Source organism: Struthio camelus, chromosome 19, assembly GCF_040807025.1.
Source record: "Struthio camelus isolate bStrCam1 chromosome 19, bStrCam1.hap1, whole genome shotgun sequence".
NCBI classification, from domain to species: domain Eukaryota; kingdom Metazoa; phylum Chordata; class Aves; order Struthioniformes; family Struthionidae; genus Struthio; species Struthio camelus.
In genome coordinates this window covers 5071910-5095870 of record NC_090960.1, presented here as the reverse complement: position 1 = coordinate 5095870, position 23961 = coordinate 5071910, and the positions used below count along the sequence as shown (strand labels likewise).

Genomic DNA, 23961 nt, shown 5'->3' with positions numbered 1-23961 from the left:
TTCAAATGTATTTGATGCTGAATGTAAACAATGTGTGAGGTCAGAGCCTTTATCTGTGTAGACAGTGCCCTCTCCGTTTTAGTAAGAAATACAGTATTTGGCAACAGCTTGTGTTTTTTCATTATTATGGGGTTTGTTTAGAGAATAAGATACACGGCAAGGATGCCCGGTCTAGTCTCTGCAATTTTGTTGGCATCTAGGGCCAAATATTAATTTCCCTTTAAAGAGAAATTAGAAAGATTATTCTGGAAACTATTGAATAACCTCTGTTCATGAGTGAACTTTATTTAGCAATGAACCTTTAATCGTATTGGGCATGTATAGTAGAACAGGCTGAACATATAAGCGTGAACAGACTGATGTTGGTAGACTTACTGAGAGAAATGATAGGAAGTGATTATTCCCTACTACACTGCAGCTATGTTTTTTTCCCCTCAATGAATGCCCTCAGCGAGCGGCGTCATAAGTACATTGTTCTTTGTTTTGTGTCCATTTAATATAACTTTGTGGAGAAAGAAGCGTTTTTGATAATTAATTTCAAACACTATTTTGTCAGGTAAGGTTTTAAGTGTTTTTCATAATTATGATCAAGGTTAAGAGAGTAATAACTGGGGAGCTAACTCATACGTGCATCGTTGGCATAAGTGTCACTAAGGTGTGAAGGTTTTCTTCCTGAGCAAAGCTGAAATATTAGACACGTTTATAGCAAGGTTTGAATATGATGCTGTTAAATGACACTTCTTAAAACAGTAGGATTATTTCTGAAAGGTCTATTTCTAATTACTGGCATTATTTAATACTGTTTGAAAAGCTGTATTGTAGTTGCGTTCCTGTGATGCGGTTGTGATACTAGCCCTTCTAAAAAGGGTTCATTGTGGATAGAAGGCTAAGATTGTATGTAGATAGTTTTAGGTGTAAAATCAAATGAATCAAATTTAGACTGAACCAATTTTCTTGTTCTGTTATGAGAATAGTGGCTATGTCAAACTATTCTTTCTGCTCTTTCTTCACAGGAAAACATTCAAAGTAGATGAGATGTTATCAAAAGTAGAGAAAATGAAGGGAGAACAAGAATCTCACAGGTATTATTCTGCATATATATACGTATGTACAAATGAGCATAGGAGGATTTTAAATCAACAAGGGTACGGAAAAAGAACAATTAATTATAAGCAAAGTTCTTGATTTTTTGAAATGCTTCTTACAAAACTTTAAAATGTGTATGTGTGCTAATCACTTTAAAACTTGGAGAAAAGCATTGGGATAAGCTTTTTAATATTTATACTTTTCTTTCTTAAAACGTACGTAGAAGCCTGAAATAAGTATTTGCCTTTTTTTTAAGGCTGTCAGCTGTGTCAGTAATTGATCACTGTGTGTTGGTATAAAAAAAAGTTGTGGAAAATAACATAAAATCATAATATTTGGGGTTTATAGAGTTGTATACTTACTATTTTTAAGGTGATATTCATAGTTAAATTAAAAAAAAATCTTACTGAATCTTTTTAAAAATATTTAAAAGATGTCTCTTACGAACTGCTTACCTTTGCTTTTGGTCACTGACATCTTTTGTATCCTTACTCTACTCCAACCATAGTGTGTTAACTAGTTGGGAAATCCTTTTATTAAAGACTGCAAGACCTACAACTTTCCATTTGAATTTTCTAGTGAGAAATATTGTTTAGTCTGAGATTTTTCTTGGAATCTAACCCTATATATCTGATACTGAAACTTTACACAGTTCTAGCTGAATTTTGAATTTTTGGGAGAAAAAGGAAGGAAGGAAGGATAGTAAACGTCCCTCTTTAAAGAAATGGTTGAATAATTTCAATTCTTAATTCAGTGTAGAATTGTTGCTTTGGAAAAGAAGTGCATACTCTAAAAATGCTAATTGTTAAATTATAATTATACTGCAACCTACTGGATTCTTCAGCATAGTTTTTTTCCTCAATAATTTACTTTCTGAAATTGTATAGCACACTGAATGTTGGAAAAAGCTAGCATTCTGCCAGGTCTTACTATTTCACTTCGGAAAAAATATTTGAGATGCGAACTCTTGCTGGATTGTATTTGGCAAAAGTCAGAGTTCGACGGAGATGTGAGATTGGGTGTGATGCATTTTGGTTCATTTTCATCCTGGTCTGCCCTTGTAATGAGGGGGAAAAAGGGCATAGCAAATACTTAGTCTCTTGTTTCTTAATACATTTCCTAGTGCTGAAATAAAATGCTATGAAATGTATAGTTATTTTGTTTTTCTGTACTTGATGGATAACCACTGTTCCACTTCTGTGTAGCTTTAAACAGCTGAATGATGTATTTTGGGAACTTTAAAATGAGGTGAGATGCAGCTTATTGGTGTTGGTGTGTGCAGGGGATTGCTAATTTTTCTTCCCCCTTTCTATGGGGGAATAATACATTCAAATTTAAATGAATGAAAGCTGACTATTTGCAAAGTGCTGTCAAATAGACAGATGAAGATGGAAAAAAGCTCTCTAATTTTTCAAGTATTGTTACTTGCAATCTTAAAAAATAAAAGTTAGCATCCCAGTACCTCTCTTTAGGCATAAGCATGTTGAAATTTTTTGTATGGAGTATATACTTGATTTTGATTTGCCTCAGAATTAGAGGAAAGATCAATCAAGTACTTTGACTTTCAGCATAACATAGACCTCTCTGTTAGGCTTTGACTATAAATATTAGTGTCCTCTGAAAGTTATTAATGCACTGTCAAGAGTTGTACCAGGATGATCAAAGGAAAAGGATGTAAATGAACCAGAGTTTGTAAGGAGACAAAAAATGTTGTTAGGTCGGTAGACGAGTTGGAGGAAAAAAACCTAAAATGAAAAAAGCAAGCTTTCAGACGTATGAAGACTAATAACAGTGTAATTACTATTGTAGGCACTCAAGAAATATAGTGAATACTATTCCTTTTATCAAGCATTTTTATATCCTCAGCAACTGTAAGTGCATGCAGTAATTTCTGTGCAGTTATTCTCAAAACATTTTTCATTCCAATTTTTTTCCTAATTCGTAACACTTCTAGTATTTAACTTTTGATGGATCATTCTCACAATATTTCATGACTATTACAAACAAATTCATAAGTTAATTTGATTCAATGTTAAATCTGTAATCATTAACAAAAATTAGTACCATGCAAGTAAGCTGAGAAGTGACTTAGTACGTAATGTGTTTAGAATATTTAGTATTATGAGTAGTTAGTATGATGGATGATGGTACTTTTTTTTTTTTTAAAGCTGTTTTCTTTATGTATGATGTAGTTAAAAATTACCGAGGCTTTTTGTGAAGGTGTATGTGATGGAAATTAACCAATTCATTGTAAGATTCCAGAACAGTTTTGTTCTGATCTACACAATTCTGTTACAGACCCATTTTAGTCCTCCATGTTGGCTTCATGTTCTTTTTTGGTAGAAAGACTGTAGATAACTTACAAAACCCTTCTATATAATTCACTGAATGGATTAGGGAATGTGAGTCGTTCTGAAATTATAAAACAAAAACAGACATTGAAAGACTAACCTAAGTTGCTGAAATATGTAAAGACCTTTTTAGATGTGTCTTGTGGGGTTTTTCCCACTGCTCTATAGAGTGTTTCAGAGGCAACAATGCTAGATACAGAGTGGTCTGAAATTAATTTCTAATTTTTGTGTTCTAGAGGTTTTATAGATTTACTGTCTATTGAGTTAATTATGTTGTACTCCATGTTGTGGACCCTTGCTAGGTAAATATCCTCTCTTAAAGGATTGCTCTGTGATCAGGTTGAAGCAAAATAATCGGTTTATAGACCTGTGTGAGTTTTATGTTTTCAAAACCAAAAATTATACTTGGAATTGTCTCTGAAATTAGTCTGGAAAAGTAACACAAATGAATGGTTTAAGTTGGTGTAGATGTAGTCTTTTGAATGCTAAAGGTGTTGAGCACCTTCTCAAACTTGAGTATGACGAGAAATACCAGTCACCTCAGTGTTCGGGGAATGTTTATGTTAAAAAAAAGGTGTTGAAAGTCAGGTTGTGTCTTTTTTTGAAAAGTTAGCGAGGGTATTTGATTGTATCTGATGTTCTGGTGCAATGGACAATGTTTTACCAATACTCTGTACTTTAGACCTGATAAATAAGCATGTTTGAGACCCTTTTAAATCTGGGTTTATGACTACTTGCTTTGAACTAAAATGTATGCTGAGTTTAACAATTTGAAGTAAAATGCGTCTACAGTCAGCAGAATGATCAAAGCTATAAGCTGCAGTACTCTGAAACAGAATGGATGTGACTATTATTTTGATTGCATATGGACTAGATGTAACTGGCAAACCTGATTTCTAAGGCCATCTAGCTTCTCCATTGTAAAGATTCTGCTTACCAAACTTCAAATACTTTGACTAAAACTTCAGTACCAAGTGCCTGCTTCAGGCTGAAGTACTGGAAAATTTCGTCAAAATATCTCTGTTGTTGAATGTCTAGGAAATGTTTGCCTGCCCACAAAGGCAAGCTCTGGTACACGCTTCAGACAGTATCCTTTTACTGTTGTGAGTAAATGTCTACGTTTTTGTTGAAGTCCTGGAATAGAGAGAAAGAATCATTTAATTTGCAAAGAGAAGACCTATCTATAACTGCATTGGTTGCAACCTTTTGTCTGCTGTATCTTGGCAATTTCCAAGCAGTTAGAAGGATGGACTTCCTCATTATGGTTCTACCTCTCGTTGTAGATCTGTCCTGGAAATCAGTGATTTGAGTGTTTTTTGTGAAGAGCAAATACTTGCTTGTTCTAACATATTCTTTCTTTTTCTGTTTAGCTTGTCTGCGCATTTGCAGCTCACGTTTACTGGTTTCTTCCATAAAAATGGTATGTTTGCAGAATTCATTCATCATACTTTTATCTCGTATAGCACTTCTGAAATTGGTACAGATCGTGAGGGGAATATCTTAGTAGTGTGTTATATTCTCTGCTCTTTGGATGCAGCTGCTTTTTTAATGCTCAATTGTCCCATTAATTATAGTACTTCAAATTTTACTTTTAACAGCTGGAAATTGTGTAGCTTTTTACTGTGTGTACTTTAAATAGGTTTTAGCATATTTGTAACGTTAAGCAAATAAGCCTTCTCGGGCTTTAGTCAAAACACAGTGATTTTGATAAATACTTCAAGTCATCCTCCATTCAAACTTTAAATAGACCTTGGAGTTCCTGAAGAAAGTGATTTTCTGAAAATGTGACTTCTGGGAATTTGAAGTAGGTTTAAAAAAAAAAAAAGCTTCACGTAGTGGTTTCAATGCTTTGGAATTTAAGTTAGAAGTATGAGAATGAATAGTATCAGGTAGAGCCTAGAAGTAAGACAAAGCCCATGTCAGAGTTTATAAAAGGAACTGAAATCATATATGAAGTAACTTGCAGTTGTTTTATTGTTTCTTTGTGCATGAAATTCAGCATTACCTCTCAATCATTACCTGTCAATATTGGACTATCAAGTCCAGAATATTCAAGTCCTCTAATGAAAGCAAAATGTACCTTCTTTATGCTGTGTAGGCATGGGTAAATTCACTGTCTTTTTACTTTCCTACAAAGAAAAAAATAGCTATTTATCCATTAAAATAAACTGGTGTTTCTAATCTTTCAGTTAAAAATACCTGAATGAAGTCATAAGTCTTTGAATTTAAAAAGTATTTGAGGTCATGTAACAGGTTCTCTGCTCTGATCTGGAAGCTGTCATGTTCCCTCTAAGTATTTTGTGCTTAACCAAATTGGTTCAATAAGAAGTATGAAAGTAACAGTTGCAAGTGTCCAGATTTCAGTGTCACTTCTTCTTTATTAAACTGTAATTTTGTTTTGAGAAAGTTCTTCACATGCTCTTGGTTAAAGAACGTTCTGCTTCTGGAATTTCAAAATACTGCTGGTCTCGCTGGGTGGTATTCACCTTGTTCCTGCTCTCGGGAACTTCATGTTAGATGTTACCTTTTAGCTGGGAAACCGCAAGAGATAAGGGCATCTTGGGCAGCTGATGATAAGAATAGGGAAGTGTAGAATAAAGGTGGCAAAAGAAAGTGTACCCTGGTGCATCTGAAATGCAAATATGCATCTTCAAAATCTGATTCTTCCAGGAGACTATCTAATAATAAACCTCATGTATGGAATTCAAAAAACCGAGCGGATAGGATAAATGTTCCACAGATTCTGCAGACAGAGCTCGTCTTTTGTATTGCTTTACCCTTACAGTGTAGTCGTCTGTAAATGTAGACTATAGTAGATTTTCAAAATGATAATGTATTTGATGGCCTTCAGTGTGTTTTGGAATGTTTAGTTTATGTAACTCTACTGTTAACCATGAAAACTTTCATGCACCTCGAGAGTGTGTATACAGTGAGATCATGATAATGGCTTGTACCGTGTAAAAGAATATCGCTAGCGTAAGCAATGCACATAATATACTGAGTATTAAATATAGAAGATATTTTAATTAAGCTGGCACCATTGGTGCACTTATTTGTCTGGATAGAAACTCGTAGAACTGCAATTTATAGATTATTTTTCTGGGTTAATGTGTTTGCTAAGAGAAGACTTTTTTTTTGAAGTCTTGTGTTAAAATTGAAGAAAAAAAACAAAAAAGAAAAATTCATATGCTTGCTAAAACTGCCAGTGTCTGTTTAAACTGAGTTACAAGAATGTTTAGCTGAAACAGTGTTTTTTTCAATGTGGATATAGTGTCAGGAGGAAAGCAAGTGAAGAGACATGGGTTAAGGTGTCTTTAGTACGCTCTGGCTTTACTCTTTGTTTCTGTTCAGTGTAACAGAGTATTTCATTCGATGTCATATTCTTTGTGACCTGGGCTAAGCTGAAGCCATTGTGCTTTAAAACGTATGTGAGCCCATAAAGATGTTTGTAAGATTCTAAAAGAGCAGAAGTAGCTTCATATAGAGCCATTTAGTTTTGGCTGATGATTCTACTTTTCTTTTTTTTCTTCTTCTTTTTCTTTTTTTAACCCCATATATAATAAAGTTTAAGGGGTTTTGTTTGCTTGTTTTCCATATAAGGGCACTGTTCCAGATTAATATGCTTACCTGAGTTAAAGCTCACATGATAAAAGGTTCTCTTAGTATACAGTGAAATTTATTTGGAAAGGCCGTTCTTAATTGGCATTGCTGCTAATACTGCTGGTAGTAGCCGTCCTGAAGATTCCAGGCTCTAGGAAATTCATAGTGCAGGACTGTGAAGCTGAACCTTATTTTCAAAGGCTTCTTTTTTTTTCCAAGCTCTTTCAAGAGTCTTTTGACAACTACTCTGCATGGGTTTAAACTTGCACAATCCTAGTTTTTCGTTTATTTTTCTAGCTGGTAGCGTTTGGAACTTAAGTTTTGGTGCACACTGTGTTCTGGGTTTATAAAGCAGTAAAGAAGAATTGTGTAGGAAGTAGTTTCTCATCTGTAACTAGTGTCTTCTGACTCTTCTTAAATCTGTCCTTATCCTTTCTTTCTGCTATAAAAGTTTTTTGCTCGGTTCATGTCATAATATGTTTTTTGGCTGTTGTATGAACCTGCACAGAAGCTTCAGTTAGTTTTTTTTACCTGCAACATACATTCATTCAAATGTATAGTATATGCTGTTCTTTGGCAAATGGATTGTCTTCACAATCCATCTCCATAACTTCAGTTCTAAAATGGAGTTTTCGTTTTTGTTGGTTGTTTTATTTTTGTGAAAGAGGAGAAAGAAAGAAGAGCAAAGAAAACCAAAGGTAGTGAGCTTGCTCTTTTAAACATTAAAGATTACTATGGTGATGCTTTTCATCTGATAGTAGTAGAATAATTAGGTAGGATATGATCTCATCTGGGAACCTGCCTTGAGTTTGGGGAGAAGGACTGAGATTTAGAATTTGACTGGAGGCCTTTGTGCCCAAAAGTGACTACAGTTACGCAGTTATTTCAGGTGGATTTACAACATTGAATAGACTTTTACTTTTTCAGAACCTAAAATATTTTTCTGTTTAGATAAGCCATCACAAAACTCAGAGAATGAACAAAATTCTGTAACCCTGGAAGTACTGCTTGTGAAAGTTTGCCACAAGAAGCGAAAGGTAAAAGTGATTTGACAGGATATTAATATATATGTTAAAGCAAAAGGTTTACTTGATTCTGGAACATCTATTTAACGTTGCCATACTAGAAGCTAAGGATGAAACGATGCTTCAGCTGAAAGATTACTTTAGCCTTGAAATTTATTTAGGACTAATCTATATAAATTGTTTTCTGTTGACTGGGTGAGGGTTTCTTCAGAAACAAATATATGTGGGTCTTGTTCTGCTCCCTGAGAAATAACTGTAAGTTTTGCAAAAACATTCAACTGTATTTTAATTGAATGTTGTTTATTTGTGAGTCATGCTCATTCATTGTGAGTTTCAGCCACCTCTGTTGTCACTCCAGTTTTTTATATCCCGTTATGAAATTAAATTCTTATTTCTAATTAATCTGTTCATTCTGTTTTGATGTCCAGAGGCTTAAGTAAACTAGGCACCCACAAATTCATAAAATAGTCTGCCTTTCAGAGTTTAGAAGTAAAAAGGAAAAAGTTGTCATCGTTTTGAATTCCCAAGTCATCCGCCAAGTCTTGTCTCTTTCCTTGCTTTTTTCTGCACCTATGTTTTTACATTGATCATCTCAATTATTGCAGATTTTAGATATTATGGCACATAAACAATTTTTATCTCTCCCTCCCTCTCTCTCTCTTTTTTTTTTTAAATGTCTTTGAATTTGCTTACTGCTTTAGCTATGTTTGTTTCACACCAGTGGGAAAATTATCCTCACTGCCATGGAAATATGGGAGGCTCAGTAGTGCAAGTTGTAGCTTTTAACTAAAAAGAGAAAGATTTACGCTCAGCACTGTATGTTTTCCTCAATCATGTCAAGCGGTTTTGATGCGATTTTAAGAGTTAATGTTGTTTCTAGCGAATTTTGTTTTGTCTTGCTATGGTATGGACAAATATGGTAAAAGCAGGAGGTGCTTATGGTTATTTTAAATATGTTTTGTTGCAAGTTCTGTGCTTAGGCTTTCTTGCCTTGTTTTTCCAATATTACACAGTGTTCCATGATCTAGTTGAGAGATACTGAATATAATAAATCCCAGGTAAGTGGTTCTTTATCTCTCAGATTGCTCGTAAGTGCACTTTGTAATATTGGAAGGAGAAGATAGGAAGCTCTTGGAATAGATATATAACCAAAACATTTAATTTCTTTAGGTAAACAGAATTAAATTAGCGTTAATGACTGTTCTGCAGTCTTTCTGAATGCCTCATGTTAGTGTTAATCACTTTGAGAAAGATGGCTGCTGCCAGAAGTGGTTATAAAATGCCAGTTTTATTTATCCTTTCAAGTATCTGTTTTTTACGTTGAAAACCTGAGGTGGTTGTTCCAGATTTTTTTATTTACATCTGTTGGAAGGCTTATTTTCAAAAAGACAGCAGGACAAGTGCAATTCATGAATTATATGAATTTAACACTTAACATCCTTATTTTGTATTTTAAAAAACTAAACCATAGCTTTCTTGTTTTCCTGCAGGATGTCAGTTGTCCGATAAGACAGGTTCCTACGGGTAAAAAGCAGGTGCCTTTAAACCCAGACCTCAGCCAAATGAAACCAGGCAACTTCCCATCACTTGCAGTTTCCAGCAATGAGTTTGAACCAAGCAACAGCCATATGGTGAAATCTTACTCGTTATTATTCAGAGTAACTCGCCCAGGAAGAAGAGAATTTAATGGACTGATCAATGGTGAAACTAATGAAAACATTGGTAACTTCAATCTTTAAATACAGTTTTGCAGGGTTTACCTTGTAGTCATGTATGCAGTTGTCTTAATCTGCCCTGTAGGTCATACTCGGGAAAGGGCAGTAATAAATGAGCGCCTGAATTGGCTTTCACTTGTTTTCAGTCTTTTTCAAGAGAGGGCTAAAATATAGTTGGTAGTTAGAAACTTTGTTTCTATTTTTGTGTAAATATAATAAATATAATGTTTATATATATGATATAAAAATCACAATTTTTAATAACTTGTGATGCTAAAAGGGAGGGCCAGCGCTGGTGGGAGTGAGTAACGTAGGAGAACTCTGTGGTCTCTATGAACAAATAAAGCTATTTTTGTAAGCATATCAAGGTATGATATGCTGTATCACAAATAATACAGCCTTGAAGACTACCTGTAGAATACAAAACTTTTTTTTTTTCATTTTATAAGTACAAGAGGAAGAAGGCCAAAGCCCACGTTCTTTATGCTGACAGATTAGTATGAGTAGAGTATAAGTATACGTGAACATATCTAAAATATGGTTACTATTCAGCAAAGTGTTGTCTCCATTGGCATTGGGCATGTTAGTTAATGTCTTCATCCTTTTCTGTTGTATATCACACAGCTGACGTAATCAACAGCCAGTTACATTTTACAATTGCATAGAAACTGATCATTTGAATTCATGTCACTATGACAATTGAATATAATATTTGTTATATACAGATGTAAATGAGGAGCTTCCAGCTAGAAGAAAAAGAAACTCCTCAAACCGTGAAGATGGGGAGAAGACATTTGTAGCACAAATGACTGTATTTGATAAAAACAGGTAATATTATCCAAAATAAACAGTGTTTCTGTTGTTATGAATTTGTTTAATATTAAACTTAAATCTGATTTTGAATTTCATTATTGGCAGTCTGTTTGCACTTGAGTTGGTAGTTAAAATGCTTAGGCTTTGTTGTTAAATTAGTCTCTTCTAAAAAATAGTCTGCAGGGTTTCACAGTGTGCGTTTTATACTGAGAAGTATGTAGTAACAAATGTAGGTAATTCCCTTTTATGAACTTGAGCGTTGTCCTGTTAATCTGCATCAGTTTGTCTGTTCCTGATTGGTGTTTTTGACAGGTGTAACCCCTGTGGTTCTGTTACAGACCAGTGTCAGTGTAATAAACAAAAGAGAGAACCTGAAGTATGGTTACTACTTGCATTTTATTTGATACCGTAATTTTCTCCCTACTCAGCCTCTTGCTGATGCAATGACAGATCTTCTTCTGTTAGCACCTAGATAACACATCCGTTACTATGGTGGGATCCCAGTAAGATTGCTCTTTTGAATAATGTGCTTGCTATTTAAATAAAAAACATGTTATGTAACTTTAAATGTTACTGTTGACGTGTTTAAACGAGTAGTTAAAATCATAATGAGCTTACTCTATCAGGCAGTTTAAGCGTGATGAAATGTTTTTATATTTGTTATCTTGACATTAGTTAATATACTTAAAGAAGGTGCGGTAGGGGCAACTCACACGTAGCCATAGCATAGAGCAATCCTGATAGTTTAGAAGGTAAGTAGCATGCCATTTACTGGTAAGTGAATATTGTAGTTGTTTGTCTTGGGGAAGATGATAATACTAGCAACACCCAAAATATTGGCATTTATGATGAGCCACAGTCTGTTGTGCTGAGAAGGTGTAGCATATAAGCATAAGTGTTCTATCCATGGCAAATCTAGAGCCCAGGTGTAGGTAGGAATCTAGATCATTTCTTTGATAAAAATAAAGATTCAAGAAAAAGCTGCTTAAAATACAGCCACCCGAGATTCTGACAAAGTGCTTATTTATCCAAATATGTTTTTTAGAAAACTTACTTTTCCTAAAAAATTCTACTCAAAAATATCTTATTTCTTCACAGGAAGATTCCCATCGTAGTATTAATTTTGTATTAGCATTAGCTTTCTTGTATCTTTTGGAATTATTGGGGGGGGGGGAGGGGATTGAATTAATGTTTGGCAGTAGACACGTTTTTCATTATGGATGGTGTTTGCCTAGAGGCTCAAGCTTAATTACTAAATAAATTTGCCCCAAAAATCTGCATTCAGTTGCATGAAAGTTGATGTGAAATATCTTGTAGAAAAGTTGAAATACATTCTACACTTAAATAGGCAAACAGTAAAAACAAGTGAGCTGCTTTACCCATAATGCATACTTTGTGTTAACAGACGCTTGCAGCTTCTAGATGGGGAATATGAAGTGGCCATGCAGGAAATGGAAGAGTGTCCCATTAGCAAGAAAAGAGCAACATGGGAAACTATACTTGATGGGAAGGTATGGAATGTTTTATTAACTGAAGGACTTGTCTTCACTTAACATAGTCTCGATTAAGGTGGAATACAAATTCAAAATGCAGCAGTTGTTCCTTTGAAAATGGATTAAACTGAACAGGAAATGCTGTTTCTCTTTCAGGATATATGAAAACATGTTTTGATTTAGCTCTTGTATAGAAAAGCTTTGACCCTGTTAGATTGTTATACGAGGCAATGTAAGCAGCTACTCTAGGTTTTGCGCTTGTCTCTTTTTAATACCTTCTGAGTTTCCAACTCATAAAATTGGGCAAATTAAAAGTCAGTTATTGTAATAAGTTCAGGTCAGACAAACAAAAAGGAACAAACTGCAGAAGCAAATATTTTGGAAAAAAAGAGGAACGCAAGACTTAAAGATGTCTTAGGTGTGATCGTGCACAGACATTAGGAGAATGCTGATGAAATTTAGTGCTGAAAGGAGGAGGAGCTGTCAGTGTAGGGGGAAAAACTGTTGTTTAGAGAGAAATTATTGACAGAGGACTGAAGTGAGTCAACACTCAGTGGTGTTGAATGCAAGGTCTTACACTTACATAGTCACGTGCTTCTGTGTCCTGGGAGAGTATCGTTTGGAAGTGACTGAGGAGAATAACACAGTATTCCTAGATAGTTTCAAAGTAATTGTGAATCAACATAATAATATAATCATGAAAAAAGCAAAGATGATCCAAAGTATAGCAGAATTTCCCCTCACAAGACAGCAAGATAAAAGCTCTATTATCCTGTTGAGCCTTCATCGGGAGTACTACCTTTGATTCTAGTAAACCGTGTTCAACAAATGAAAACTGGAAAAGTCTGAAAACAGCTTTTAGAAAGGCCATAGGAGGAGATCCTCTTACGTAAATGTGCTTTAAAATATATATATATAATTTTGTCTAACTTTTGTTAGATTGAGATGGGGAAACGGTTACTTTCTGTGGGTGGGAGAATGAAAGAGAAGCTATTTAGGCTGGAGATGCTACTGTAAAGAGAAGAAAATAAAAGCGTATATGCATGGCTAATGCATATATCACCCCGGTCTGATATGTACACTGTCATTGGGTTTCTGTTTTTCAAACAGATTTTTAGTGAAGTAATAAGGCCTGAATACAGGAAACATCTCTTAAGATGGAATTCTGTAATATTATTCGTAAACTTATGGTGTGATTCTGGATAAGAGGGGTTTGGACTTGACCCGGATGTCTCTTCCATTCCTGTACTATATATTATCTTGATTAGTGAGCTGAATATAAGAACATATTCATAGGGAAATATTGCAATAGTATTGCTACGGCGGATAGTGGTGCAGTTTTTAAGATCGTGTGTTAATATACAACAGTGAACTGCAGAATTAGGGGTAGATATGAGTGGAAAGAGAAAGAAGATACAATGGCAGCAGGCTAGTTGGTGAGTCCCCTTTTCTGTCTGGTCATGGCCCGTACTATTTTTTGTTTAGTATTTCACAAGGATCCATCTGTGGGCCGCAGTATGCGCGAGAAGGATTTGTTCAGCACTGTGCAGGAAGCTGCATAGCCACCTTTTTCATCTTTTTTTTTTTTTCATTATATCCAAATGTATATGCTGAAAATACAGGGACTTTCTTAAATTTAGATGATTAAAAGATGATGTGTACCCCCTTCTGTGAATATTTTTGCATGACATTTTTTTTTTCTGCATGGGAGGACACTAATATTGCTGTGTGGTGGTTTGTGTTTTTGTTTTTTTTTTTCCTCCCTTCTCTCTCCAGAGGTTGCCTCCATTTGAAACATTTTCTCAGGGACCTACACTTCAGTTTACTCTTCGTTGGACAGGAGACACAAATGATAAATCTACAGCTCCTATAGCTAAGCCTCTTGCAACACGAAATTCTGAAAGCCTCCCTCAAGAAAACAAGCCCAATTCTGTTAAACCTACTCAGACTATAGGTAAGCAAACTTTATTTGGCGCTTAATAGTAATCTCCTTAGGCCTTCCATGCTGTAAAGGTTTCTGATGTACCAGTGCAACTGCTTCAGATAATTGTAAACATGGAAAAGCAAAAATGAACGGGCTTCATGCATCCCATATGCTGTACTTTTTTAAAGGCAAGTTTAAAAGCTAAAAATAATTATGGCATTAAAGTTACGACAATACTGAAATAAATAATTGTATAAAGTGCTGATAAATGCTGATGTGAAATAAATCATGAGGAAAATCTGTGAATAGACTTCTAAGATTATCTGCTTTACTGTACTCATTTACTTCTATTCTGTAAATATTTGGATGTATAATATTATTGAATGCTATTTTTTACGCTTTGTAGTGAAAATAGTCTAAACTTCGTCTACCATATGATATATTTAATACTGGGAAAACATAGCTGCCGCTATGGAAAGTGACAGAGAGACGTCTGTAAAACGTTGCACGTTACTTTGTGCATTTGTGGTTAAGTTACCAAAGACTTCTGTCAAGGTCTAAAGGTTTTTGTGCTTTTATTCATTTTGGGTGATCTAAGGCTGTCTAGATAGAATGCAGATTTACAATTAGTACGTAACAAAAGTAATCCTGTATGTGAGAGAGAAATGTAGCAAGTCTGCAGCTCCACTGAAAATTTATAGAAAATCTTACTGTGATGTATGTGAGGTAAATACGTAGATTAACCTGTGTTTATTACTGAACTGGTTTCCAGCCGTTCATTACGATTATTTAGAGCATTGTAGGTTAAAACTCAAAATGCTTTTTAATTTCAAAATTGTTCAATATTCTGAAATTAACTGTTTCTCTTTCCTTCTGCGAGTTGTCCTATGCGTTTTTTTAAAGAGAGTTTATGTTATGTTTATGTTTCAAATTGTAGTAACCAGCTTTTGAACTGTTTATCGTAACATTAAATACATATTACACTGAAAATAAGCAACATTGGATAGACTACTTGAAATGAGGTTGTCTCACCTTAATTCATAATGTATCGTGTAGGAAAATGGCTTTTTGAAATTCCTACTTTCCTTCTTGTTTCAGTCAGGAAACATTTCTAAATAATTTTCAATTATTTTGTGTTTACTTATTTGCTTGTTTTGTATTTCAAGTAGTATGCGCCATTGATCAGCGGCACTTCTATGGAGGCTACTGCATAAATGAACATTTAACATAATTACTGATGGAATGTAATCTGCTCCTCTGGGGATTGTTTAATAATGAAAATATTAATGCAGTCTGCTAATATTCACTGCAAATCTAAAATTACAGTTTTTTTATAATATATCCCTTAAACATAGTTGTTCAAGATCTACTAAAACATCTAGAAACTTCCCATTCTGCTGTTACTTCTAGAGTTGGAAAAAGCTATCATTAAAAAGCATATTCCCTGATGTTGCATATAAAATTATATTTATTCTAAATTTATATGTAGGATTTTAACCGCTATTTTAGAAAAACTTGGTAAAATGGCATTTGTTATTTATATAGGTCTGTATCAGAAAAATAAATGAGTGTTTTCCAAATCAGTTGCTCTAATGGCAAGTTGTCTTCTGCCCTTACCCTTTATGGTAAGGTTAGCTAGTCAGTATCAGTGCAGGGCTCTTACCTTGAAAATGTCAATGGGCATATATAGTTGAACAGATGATAATTTTCAAAGAATGTGTAATATTAGTGTATAGCATGCGTTTTTATTAAACTGATGCATGTTTTTAAAATGTTAGCAGAAATATCCTTGCTGTGAAACACTTTTGAGATGTCTGCAGTATTGAAGCATGTATTAAAAAACCTTTGTCCCATTTTTGCTCCCAGAGTTGTTTACCTCTTCCTGCCAAATACTCAGATTGGATTTTATTTTTATTGATTGTATACTGCAGTTTACTTAACTGAGAACTTCATAAAGTGAAGTAGCTGTACAGCAGGTAGCATGCTACTTGATAATAGTACTAATTATGTAAAGGAATTAGCCTTAACGTATTTGTTCTATTTTTAAATATGAATTTGTGATTAACGGTTCTATTGCTTAATTGCAGTTTCATTAGTATGTTTCTAAAAACATGTTGCTTCCTTGCCATCCCAGATTTTAGCTCAAAAAAGCTACTACTAAAATACTTTAACAGGCTTCCCTTAATTGGAACCTTGACACCAGCTAGGAAAGGCATCTTTAAGTGACCGTTGTGTCGTCTTAATAGCTGCTTTCTGTCTCAGGGTCATGTTTAATCTGAGACTGCCCTTGGATTCCTAAATGTCAGTGGTGGCTAACGTAGATATTACCTTTATTTTGTCTTGCCCGTGGTTATTTGTAACTTTGGGTTGGAATATTATGTTGGCAGGCTAAGACTTGAAAACAGTTGGAAAACCTAAATTGCACAGAAGGCAGCAGTCTGCATCTGTCACTGTTAAGCACCTATGGACCTGTCTGGACTCTAGACTGGCACCCAGTTCACTTCAGAGTGGTCAGTGTTTCCAAGCTTGTAACTGGATTGCAACTGTGTGATTAAGGAAGCTTCTGTGGTCCCTATTATTAGCGCTGATTATTTGGACTGCAGTAGTTCTGATCTCCAGGCTTGCTCTCTGGGGTCTGTAGCCAAGCACTGTTTGTGAAGAGTTGTTTTGCTTAGAGTTTTGAGGTTCACCTTAGACTACTGTACTCAACAGTTTGTGCATTATTGTATTTCAGCCTGGTTTTGTGTTGGTTGTAGATCCTTGAGGTTTTGGAGCTGTTGTAGTGGTAACAAGGGAAAAATTATTAACATAAGATTGCTTTTCTGAAAGTGTCGTTTATCCAGTTATTGCAGTATATAGTGGAAAACTCGGCAGGTCAATGATAGCTCATCTCTGATCAGCTTTTCAAAGAGAGGGAATTCTTTTCACTGCTTTCAGAGCTTTAGTCTGTAACAATACGAAAGCTAAAGCAGGAACATTTTCAACTCCACCAGCACAGAAGCCTCTGTCTAGGATGAGCCCTAACGTCCTCAGCCAACCTACAGACATCTTTGTCTTTGGATAGCGCACAAGAATATTCAGAGTACAACTGATTGCTGTCTTCTGAATTGAATATTTTACCTGAGCTAGGGATTGCGGACATCTAATTTCTGAAGTCAGAACGGATGGATGGCTGGCGCTTAGGGCGTATAAACATGCAGTAATTCCCAATGGAACGACGGCAACAGAAGCAGGAAAATATTTGAACTTTCACTGTTGAAGTTGTTATTCTGCTTTCCTTTTACTTCCTCACAGCAAGTATCTCAGAGTTTCTTGGAGACCTATATGTTAGGCAGCTTTTATGCTCAGACTTGCAAAAGAAATGACTGTATGTTGACTAACTCTCTAAGGTGTGTACTAGTTTACTCCATAATAAATATATAGGTATAACGGGGATATCGAGAGGCTGCATTGGTAACTTACTGATGGAACACTTTTTTGTGCGTGTAGCAGAGAAGCTGAGTATTCTGGTAAATTGGCAAGTTACAGAAGTGTTACCTTCTAGCAGATACAAGAATATGTCATAGTGCCAAAAAAGGAGGAGAGTGAAAATAATCAGAAATTTTTATCAGTTAGGGGTTCTGATCGTCAAAGAACAAGAACCAGTGCGTGTTTCCTAAGGATCTGTGAACGTGGTGTTGTCATACTTTACTCTGGCCTGTTTTCCAGGGCAGACAAGTAGAACAAAGACATCAGAGACTCTCTAAATGTGGTGATATATGCTATGCTATAATTACAAAGTGCTCAAAGTAACTGACCAAGGGCATTCTAAATTTTCTTGAGTGGTACAGGCTGAAGGTCTGTCAGGCAGTCTCTCTTTTGTACAGAAAGAAAATGAAATTTCCCTCGTTGCCCAAAATATTAAATGTGGAATAAGTGCATTTTCTAAAATATTCCTGTATGTCAGTAGAACTGAGACTTGTTTTGCCTTCTCTTTCACCATACAGAAGCATTATTTGGTTTCTCCTGAGGGTAAACCTACTTAAACATGTGTTTATTCTTGTTACTTGTATGGAATGAACTGATCTTACTTAGATAAAAATGTACAGAAAGGCTAAGAGGCATCTGAGCATTGCCATGACACAAGTGTTTGAGGATAAGAGTTAACGTTTCAGTTAAATATTTTGCATGTTACTTGTATTTTATACTGTTCTGTCTGTTGTGTGACTTACAAAACTTCTGAAATTGAATTTAAGCAATGTATTTGCAGTGCAGCCAAATGCAAGCAAGATTTATTTTGATATTTCCCAGCCACATCTGCTTTCAACCATAGCTGAAGAATTATCCATCCATTTAAAAGGAGAAAAGAAAATGTTACTTTTTACCTGATCATTTTTAAGTTCTCTGAAGGGGTCCCCAAACCTGGGGACACATCTAGTGTTTAAAAGTGGTAGGTTTACCTGTAGATTTTGAAGGAAGCTGAGCATCAAGACTTTTTTGTTGCTGATATGATGAGCTACCTACACCGAAGTTCACTAGAGTAGCCCATTCCCTCCAGCAGGAGGGTACCCTTCACAGGACTTCCATGGGCAGATAAGAAACACAGTGTGTGTGTGTGGTTTTAGGGATGTGCGTGTGTGTGTGTTTTCCCCCTCCTTACATTAAGCAGAAATGCACGTCTATCCATGTTTTTTTTTCAGCTGTGAAAGAATCCTTGCCAACAGACCTTCAAGCAAGAAAAGAGAGAGATGTTTTAAATGAACCTCGACAAAAGTTGCGAATATTTTACCAGGTATTGTAAATAAACGTTAGCAGGGGCATAAAAAAAATAGAAAGTAATTATTGCATGGAATTAAAATGTTCACATCTCTTCTGAGTTGGGTGCAAGTTTCAGTTTTGTCTGTAGAACTGTCTTTATTTGTATTCTCGGGATGCCTTACGGGGTCTCAGATTCACATATTGAGAGCCATTCCACATATTTCTTCTTACAGGAAGTATTTTAGAAAATTAATTTTCCTGGGGCCGTATCTGACACATCTTCCAAAATACGAAAGACTTGTCCCCCTCCAGATGCCTAAAGGGGCAGGTGGCCTCCTTATGAGGGAAAAATTCTTGAAATACCATTGTTACAGTTTGCTGAGCTGATCTAGCGTTCCTAAGAACTTATTGTTACAGTAGAGGTTTTTTGAAGTAATATCCAACTTGATTTTACGGTAGAAGGTTAATGAATGAAATATAGTTGATGCTAATACTATTTTTTTATTTGTTTGCATCAGTTCCTTTATAACAACAATACGAGACAACAGACTGAAGCCCGAGATGACTTGCATTGCCCATGGTGCACACTGAACTGTCGTAAACTGTATAGTTTACTCAAACATCTGAAACTCTGTCACAGCAGATTTATCTTTAATTATGTTGTAAGTGATCTTGTTGTTTGTTAGTATGAAACATAGTACAGTCTGTAGCTACTATGTACTATATACTGCATTGACTTTATTGCTAGCTGCTTTTTTTTTTTTCTTCCCCTCTCACCTCTGGTCATTGGAGAGCGAATTCTGGCTATAGCTGCTGCTTTTGCATTATTTATTCTTTTTATGTGCTGTAGCAAGCAATGTGATTTATATTTGGTTGGAAGTCTTTTTTGAGGCTTTAGGAAGGCAGTAAACATTTAAAATCATTATTAGGTTTAGTTTTGCTGATAAGGACCTGTTCCTACCAATCTGACTGAAAGAAATTCCTTCCTATTTGAAGATAATTGTTTTCTCCCCCAGTACCCTACTTGGAAGAGTATTCCAAAACTTCACCCCTTTAGCTGGTTGGAAACCTTCTGATTTCCAGGCTGTTTGTAATCTTCTGCTAGTATTGTCTTTTAATTTATAATTACCTCTATTCTGAGTGTTTTTCATACTTAACAGTAAAATGGTGCATAGAACAAGGAAACTTAAGTAGTGTAATTTGTTTCTAGAGGTTAAAAATGACTTGGGTGTTGTAAAAGGGAACTAGAGCTATGTGAAGTTACTGATAGGTAATATTTAAGATATTCAGAATTTAAAAGGTTACTTGTTTAAACCTTCTGAGATATTGTCATTACTACTTGTTAAAGATATTTACAACTATCTGTTTCAGTATCATCCAAAAGGTGCTAGGATAGATGTATCTATCAATGAGTGTTATGATGGCTCCTATGCAGGAAATCCTCAGGATATTCATCGCCAGCCTGGATTTGCCTTCAGTCGCAATGGACCAGTCAAAAGAACTCCTATCACACACATACTTGTATGCAGGTAGGTCGATTTAAAAGAAAGTCTATCTGTGTTTGTGTGATACAGCATATGGACCACAATTTATGAACCCTGGGGATCTGTTAAGCCATAGCTACACATAAGCAGAGAGTTGAATTTCACTATCGTTAAAGTACAGCTGTTCCTGACTAGATTAAGTGGTGGTGAGTAATATCTTCACTTGTGATTTTTCTACATCTGTTCAGTTTCTTCATGAGGTACCTTTTTTTTGACTGTTTTATCCTAGAACTTCTCTTACCCAAAAGGTGTGGTGTTTTTGCTTTGTTTTGTTCTTATGGCCTGAATTTCACAGATGGTAATTTTCTTTCAACGTTTTTTTGCAAGCTAGAGCCTAAAGTGATAATATATATCTGCTACAATATATATAACTGCTTTTATATATTTTATAATATATATAAAATATAACTGCTACAGCAGTTAGTATGTGCATATTTGATTTGATAGTTGAAACCGGTTACTTTTTCCCTTCTGTTAGGCCAAAACGTACGAAAGCAAGTATGTCGGAATTTCTTGAATCGGAAGACGGAGAAGTGGAACAGCAACGAACATACAGCAGTGGACACAATCGGTTATATTTTCACAGTGATACGTGTTTACCTCTCCGTCCGCAAGAAATGGAAGTAGACAGTGAGGATGAAAAAGACCCTGAATGGCTACGGGAGAAGACTATTACTGTAAATATTCCATTTATACAAGATGATTTTTAAATGGATTTTAGTTTTTAAAATATGACCCACAGTTGTTGTGGGGAACAGATAGAGTGTATATATAGTGAAAACGATGCTTTCGCTTTGAGAATAAGTCGGGGCTGAACCACTCACATCTAGTATGTTTAATGATACAAATTTATGGAATCAAAGTGTGTGTTTTCAATATGTCTTTGGTTGTAAATCTAGCTCGGTGCACGTGATCCTAACAAATTTTCATCACTGTTTGTGGCTGTTTCTCCTTCAAAGAGGAGATGCTGGTGACGCGAGAATACACAGTGGTACGTGTATAATATGGAAGTGATTTAGCATCATAGATCTCTACACGATCTGACTTAGTTCTGACCCTTTTGACTACAGTGCCTTAATCTTGAGAAGTAGTTATTTCTGTGATGTATAGGTGGCATAAGCTGAATTTTAGGTGTACTTTCACTACTTTTCACCAGATGTGGAATTCTGATGTTTCTCCCTTCTCCTGTCCTTTCCCCCAATTTTTAATCCAGCAAATTGAAGAATTTTCCGATGTTAACGAAGGAGAGAAAGAAGTGATGAAATTATGGAATCTTCATGTTATGAAGCACGGGTATGTTACTGTAAACTTAGTTTTGATACAAATGGTATAGATTTGATTGATTTTGTTTTGCATTGCAATTCATTAACCACCTGAAATTTATTTCAACTGTTTAGGAAAGGTTCATTGAAGGATGATTTCGTAACATGCTTTCTATTGTTTTAAGCTTTTTTTTTTTTTTTTTAAATCTTGTGTGTCGTAGCTCTATTGCTTTGAAAACAAAAACATTGCAGATCTTGAGACTGTGATGGACATTCTATGCAGTTATATTGATAAACCATGGTGTAGGGTATCTTTTATTTTCGAAGATGTTTAACTTGCATAATGATGGATTTCTAATTTGACAGGTTTATTGCTGACAATCAAATGAATCATGCCTGTATGCTGTTTGTTGAAAATTATGGACAGAAAATAATTAAGAAGAACTTGTGTCGAAACTTTATGCTACATCTGGTCAGCATGCATGACTTTAACCTCATTAGCATAATGTCAATAGACAAAGCTGTTGCCAGGCTTCGAGAGATGCAGCAGAAGTTAGAAAAAGGAGAATCGGCCTCCCCGACGGATGAGGAATCTTCTGAAGAACAAAGTGGGACGACAAATGGATATAGTGAAAATAATATGAGAGAGAGAATTTCGGAAATGGATAGCATCTCAGGTGTCACAAAACAGAGCAAGAAACAGAAGCTCTGAAGTCAAAAGTCAAATGCCATTCAACGGACAAACATTGAAGTGACATTTTAGGGTGCATGAGCTCTATAAAGAATTACACACACAAAATACAGAGATTCCAAACAGGCACTGCTGGATGGAAATAAATGATTTCAGCAAGGATATTGTTATTAACAGGGTTTCTATTCAGTTAATTATGCAAGTACTACATGTATATCAGTTTTGGTGATGTAATGACAATATTCTAAGAGTTTGAGCATGAAGAGCAATATGAAAATCTTTTTGTAATTTTAGTAATTAGTGTCTTAACTTTATGGAATTTACATAATTTAAGTATACGTAAAACAATTTTTATATTAAGATTTTTTGCATCTGTATCTGGCTGTTTTTTCCTACCATGAAGTTGTGGAACATTGGGGAAAGGGGTTTGGGATACAGTTTATGCTTTTCTTATTTAGAAATTCTCCAGTTAGCTTTTTGTGAAAATAACGTCTCACTATTTAAAGTTTAACCTTGATCCTTGTATTTGAAATCATTTATCAATTTGATCATAAATTACGAATTAAATCTTTTTTACTCTAAAATTATGAAATTTCACAAACTTAGCACTTCCTTTGTCTTGTGCCTGTTTGGAAAGATCTTGGCTTTTCATGTTACAGACACAGTGAAGTACCACCTTGGCTTCTTGAGGTTACCAGCAGTTTGGTTTTCGTGGATAATTCTGATGTATTGATCACCCAGTGTACCATTTTAAACTTGAACATTAGCTCCTTTAAATTTTTATTACACATTTACACAGCTACACAAACTGTTTGATGTAAACCCCTTGTACCGGGGTTACGCATCATAGTGTGCCATGCTAAAGCCGAAAGTCTATCGTCAGTATGTAGGCATTACGTCGATTAACTTCCTTTGAAGTTTATGCCTGCTGTTTTGCCTGAGTACAGACTGCAAGTCCAGGCCATAGGTTTAGCTTTGGCTTTTGAGATGCCACTCTTGAGGGAAAAATGCACTGTAAAATTGGACCAGAAAATGTGTTGCACTTCTTATGCAAGTATTCTGTGATGTATTGTATTCAATACAGATACTAAGACGCTGACTAAACTATATTTGAGCAGTTTTGCACTGCTGTTAACACATTTTATGCATACGTTTACAGATTTTTTCCAATGGAAAGTGGTTTCACTACTGGTACAGTATCAGCACCGAAGGGTTTATTCCAGCAAGCACTGTGGTTGAGTGACATCACCTCAATTTTTTATTATCCTTAAGATATTGCATTTTTCATATTCTTTATTTATAAAGGAACAATGCTGCTGTAAATACAGGTATTTTTAATTTTTTATTTCATTCCATCACCATGAGATGCAGTTCCCTATTTGTTTAAGGGGTATATAAGCTTTCTAATGGTGTCTTCAGAAATTTATAAAATGTAAATACTGATTTTGATGGTCCTTAAGATGTGTTTAACTGTGAGACTATTTAACTAATGGTGTGGATGTGATTTGTCATCCAGTATTAAGTTCTTAGTCACTGATTTTGTGTACAAAAATAGGAAAGAGGGAAACTGCAGCTTTCATTACAAAATTCTTGAATTTGCCAGCTCTCTGAGTTTTAGCAAACTCTAATTATGCCTCTGGATAGTACATCAAGCATTTCTCTCTGGCTTTAATTTGCTAAAGCTGTGCACATATGTAAAAAAAAAAAAAAAATAGATTAT

At 35.2% G+C, this 23961-nt stretch overlaps 1 protein-coding gene across 1 annotated transcript in view; it reads left to right on the top strand.

Moving 5' to 3' along the window:
- Nucleotides 1–23348, top strand: part of SUZ12 (SUZ12 polycomb repressive complex 2 subunit) — a 30367-nt gene extending 7019 nt beyond the window's left edge. The window contains 13 exon segments of the mRNA XM_068913937.1: nucleotides 1014–1082; nucleotides 4808–4857; nucleotides 7989–8074; nucleotides 9553–9784; nucleotides 10503–10605; nucleotides 11996–12101; nucleotides 13860–14037; nucleotides 18687–18778; nucleotides 19263–19406; nucleotides 20116–20273; nucleotides 20767–20965; nucleotides 21502–21581; nucleotides 21917–23348. Of these exon segments, the coding sequence (XP_068770038.1) occupies nucleotides 1014–1082; nucleotides 4808–4857; nucleotides 7989–8074; nucleotides 9553–9784; nucleotides 10503–10605; nucleotides 11996–12101; nucleotides 13860–14037; nucleotides 18687–18778; nucleotides 19263–19406; nucleotides 20116–20273; nucleotides 20767–20965; nucleotides 21502–21581; nucleotides 21917–22262 (1843 nt within the window). The 3' untranslated portion in view covers nucleotides 22263–23348.
- The last annotated feature ends 613 nt before the right edge of the window (nucleotides 23349–23961 follow it).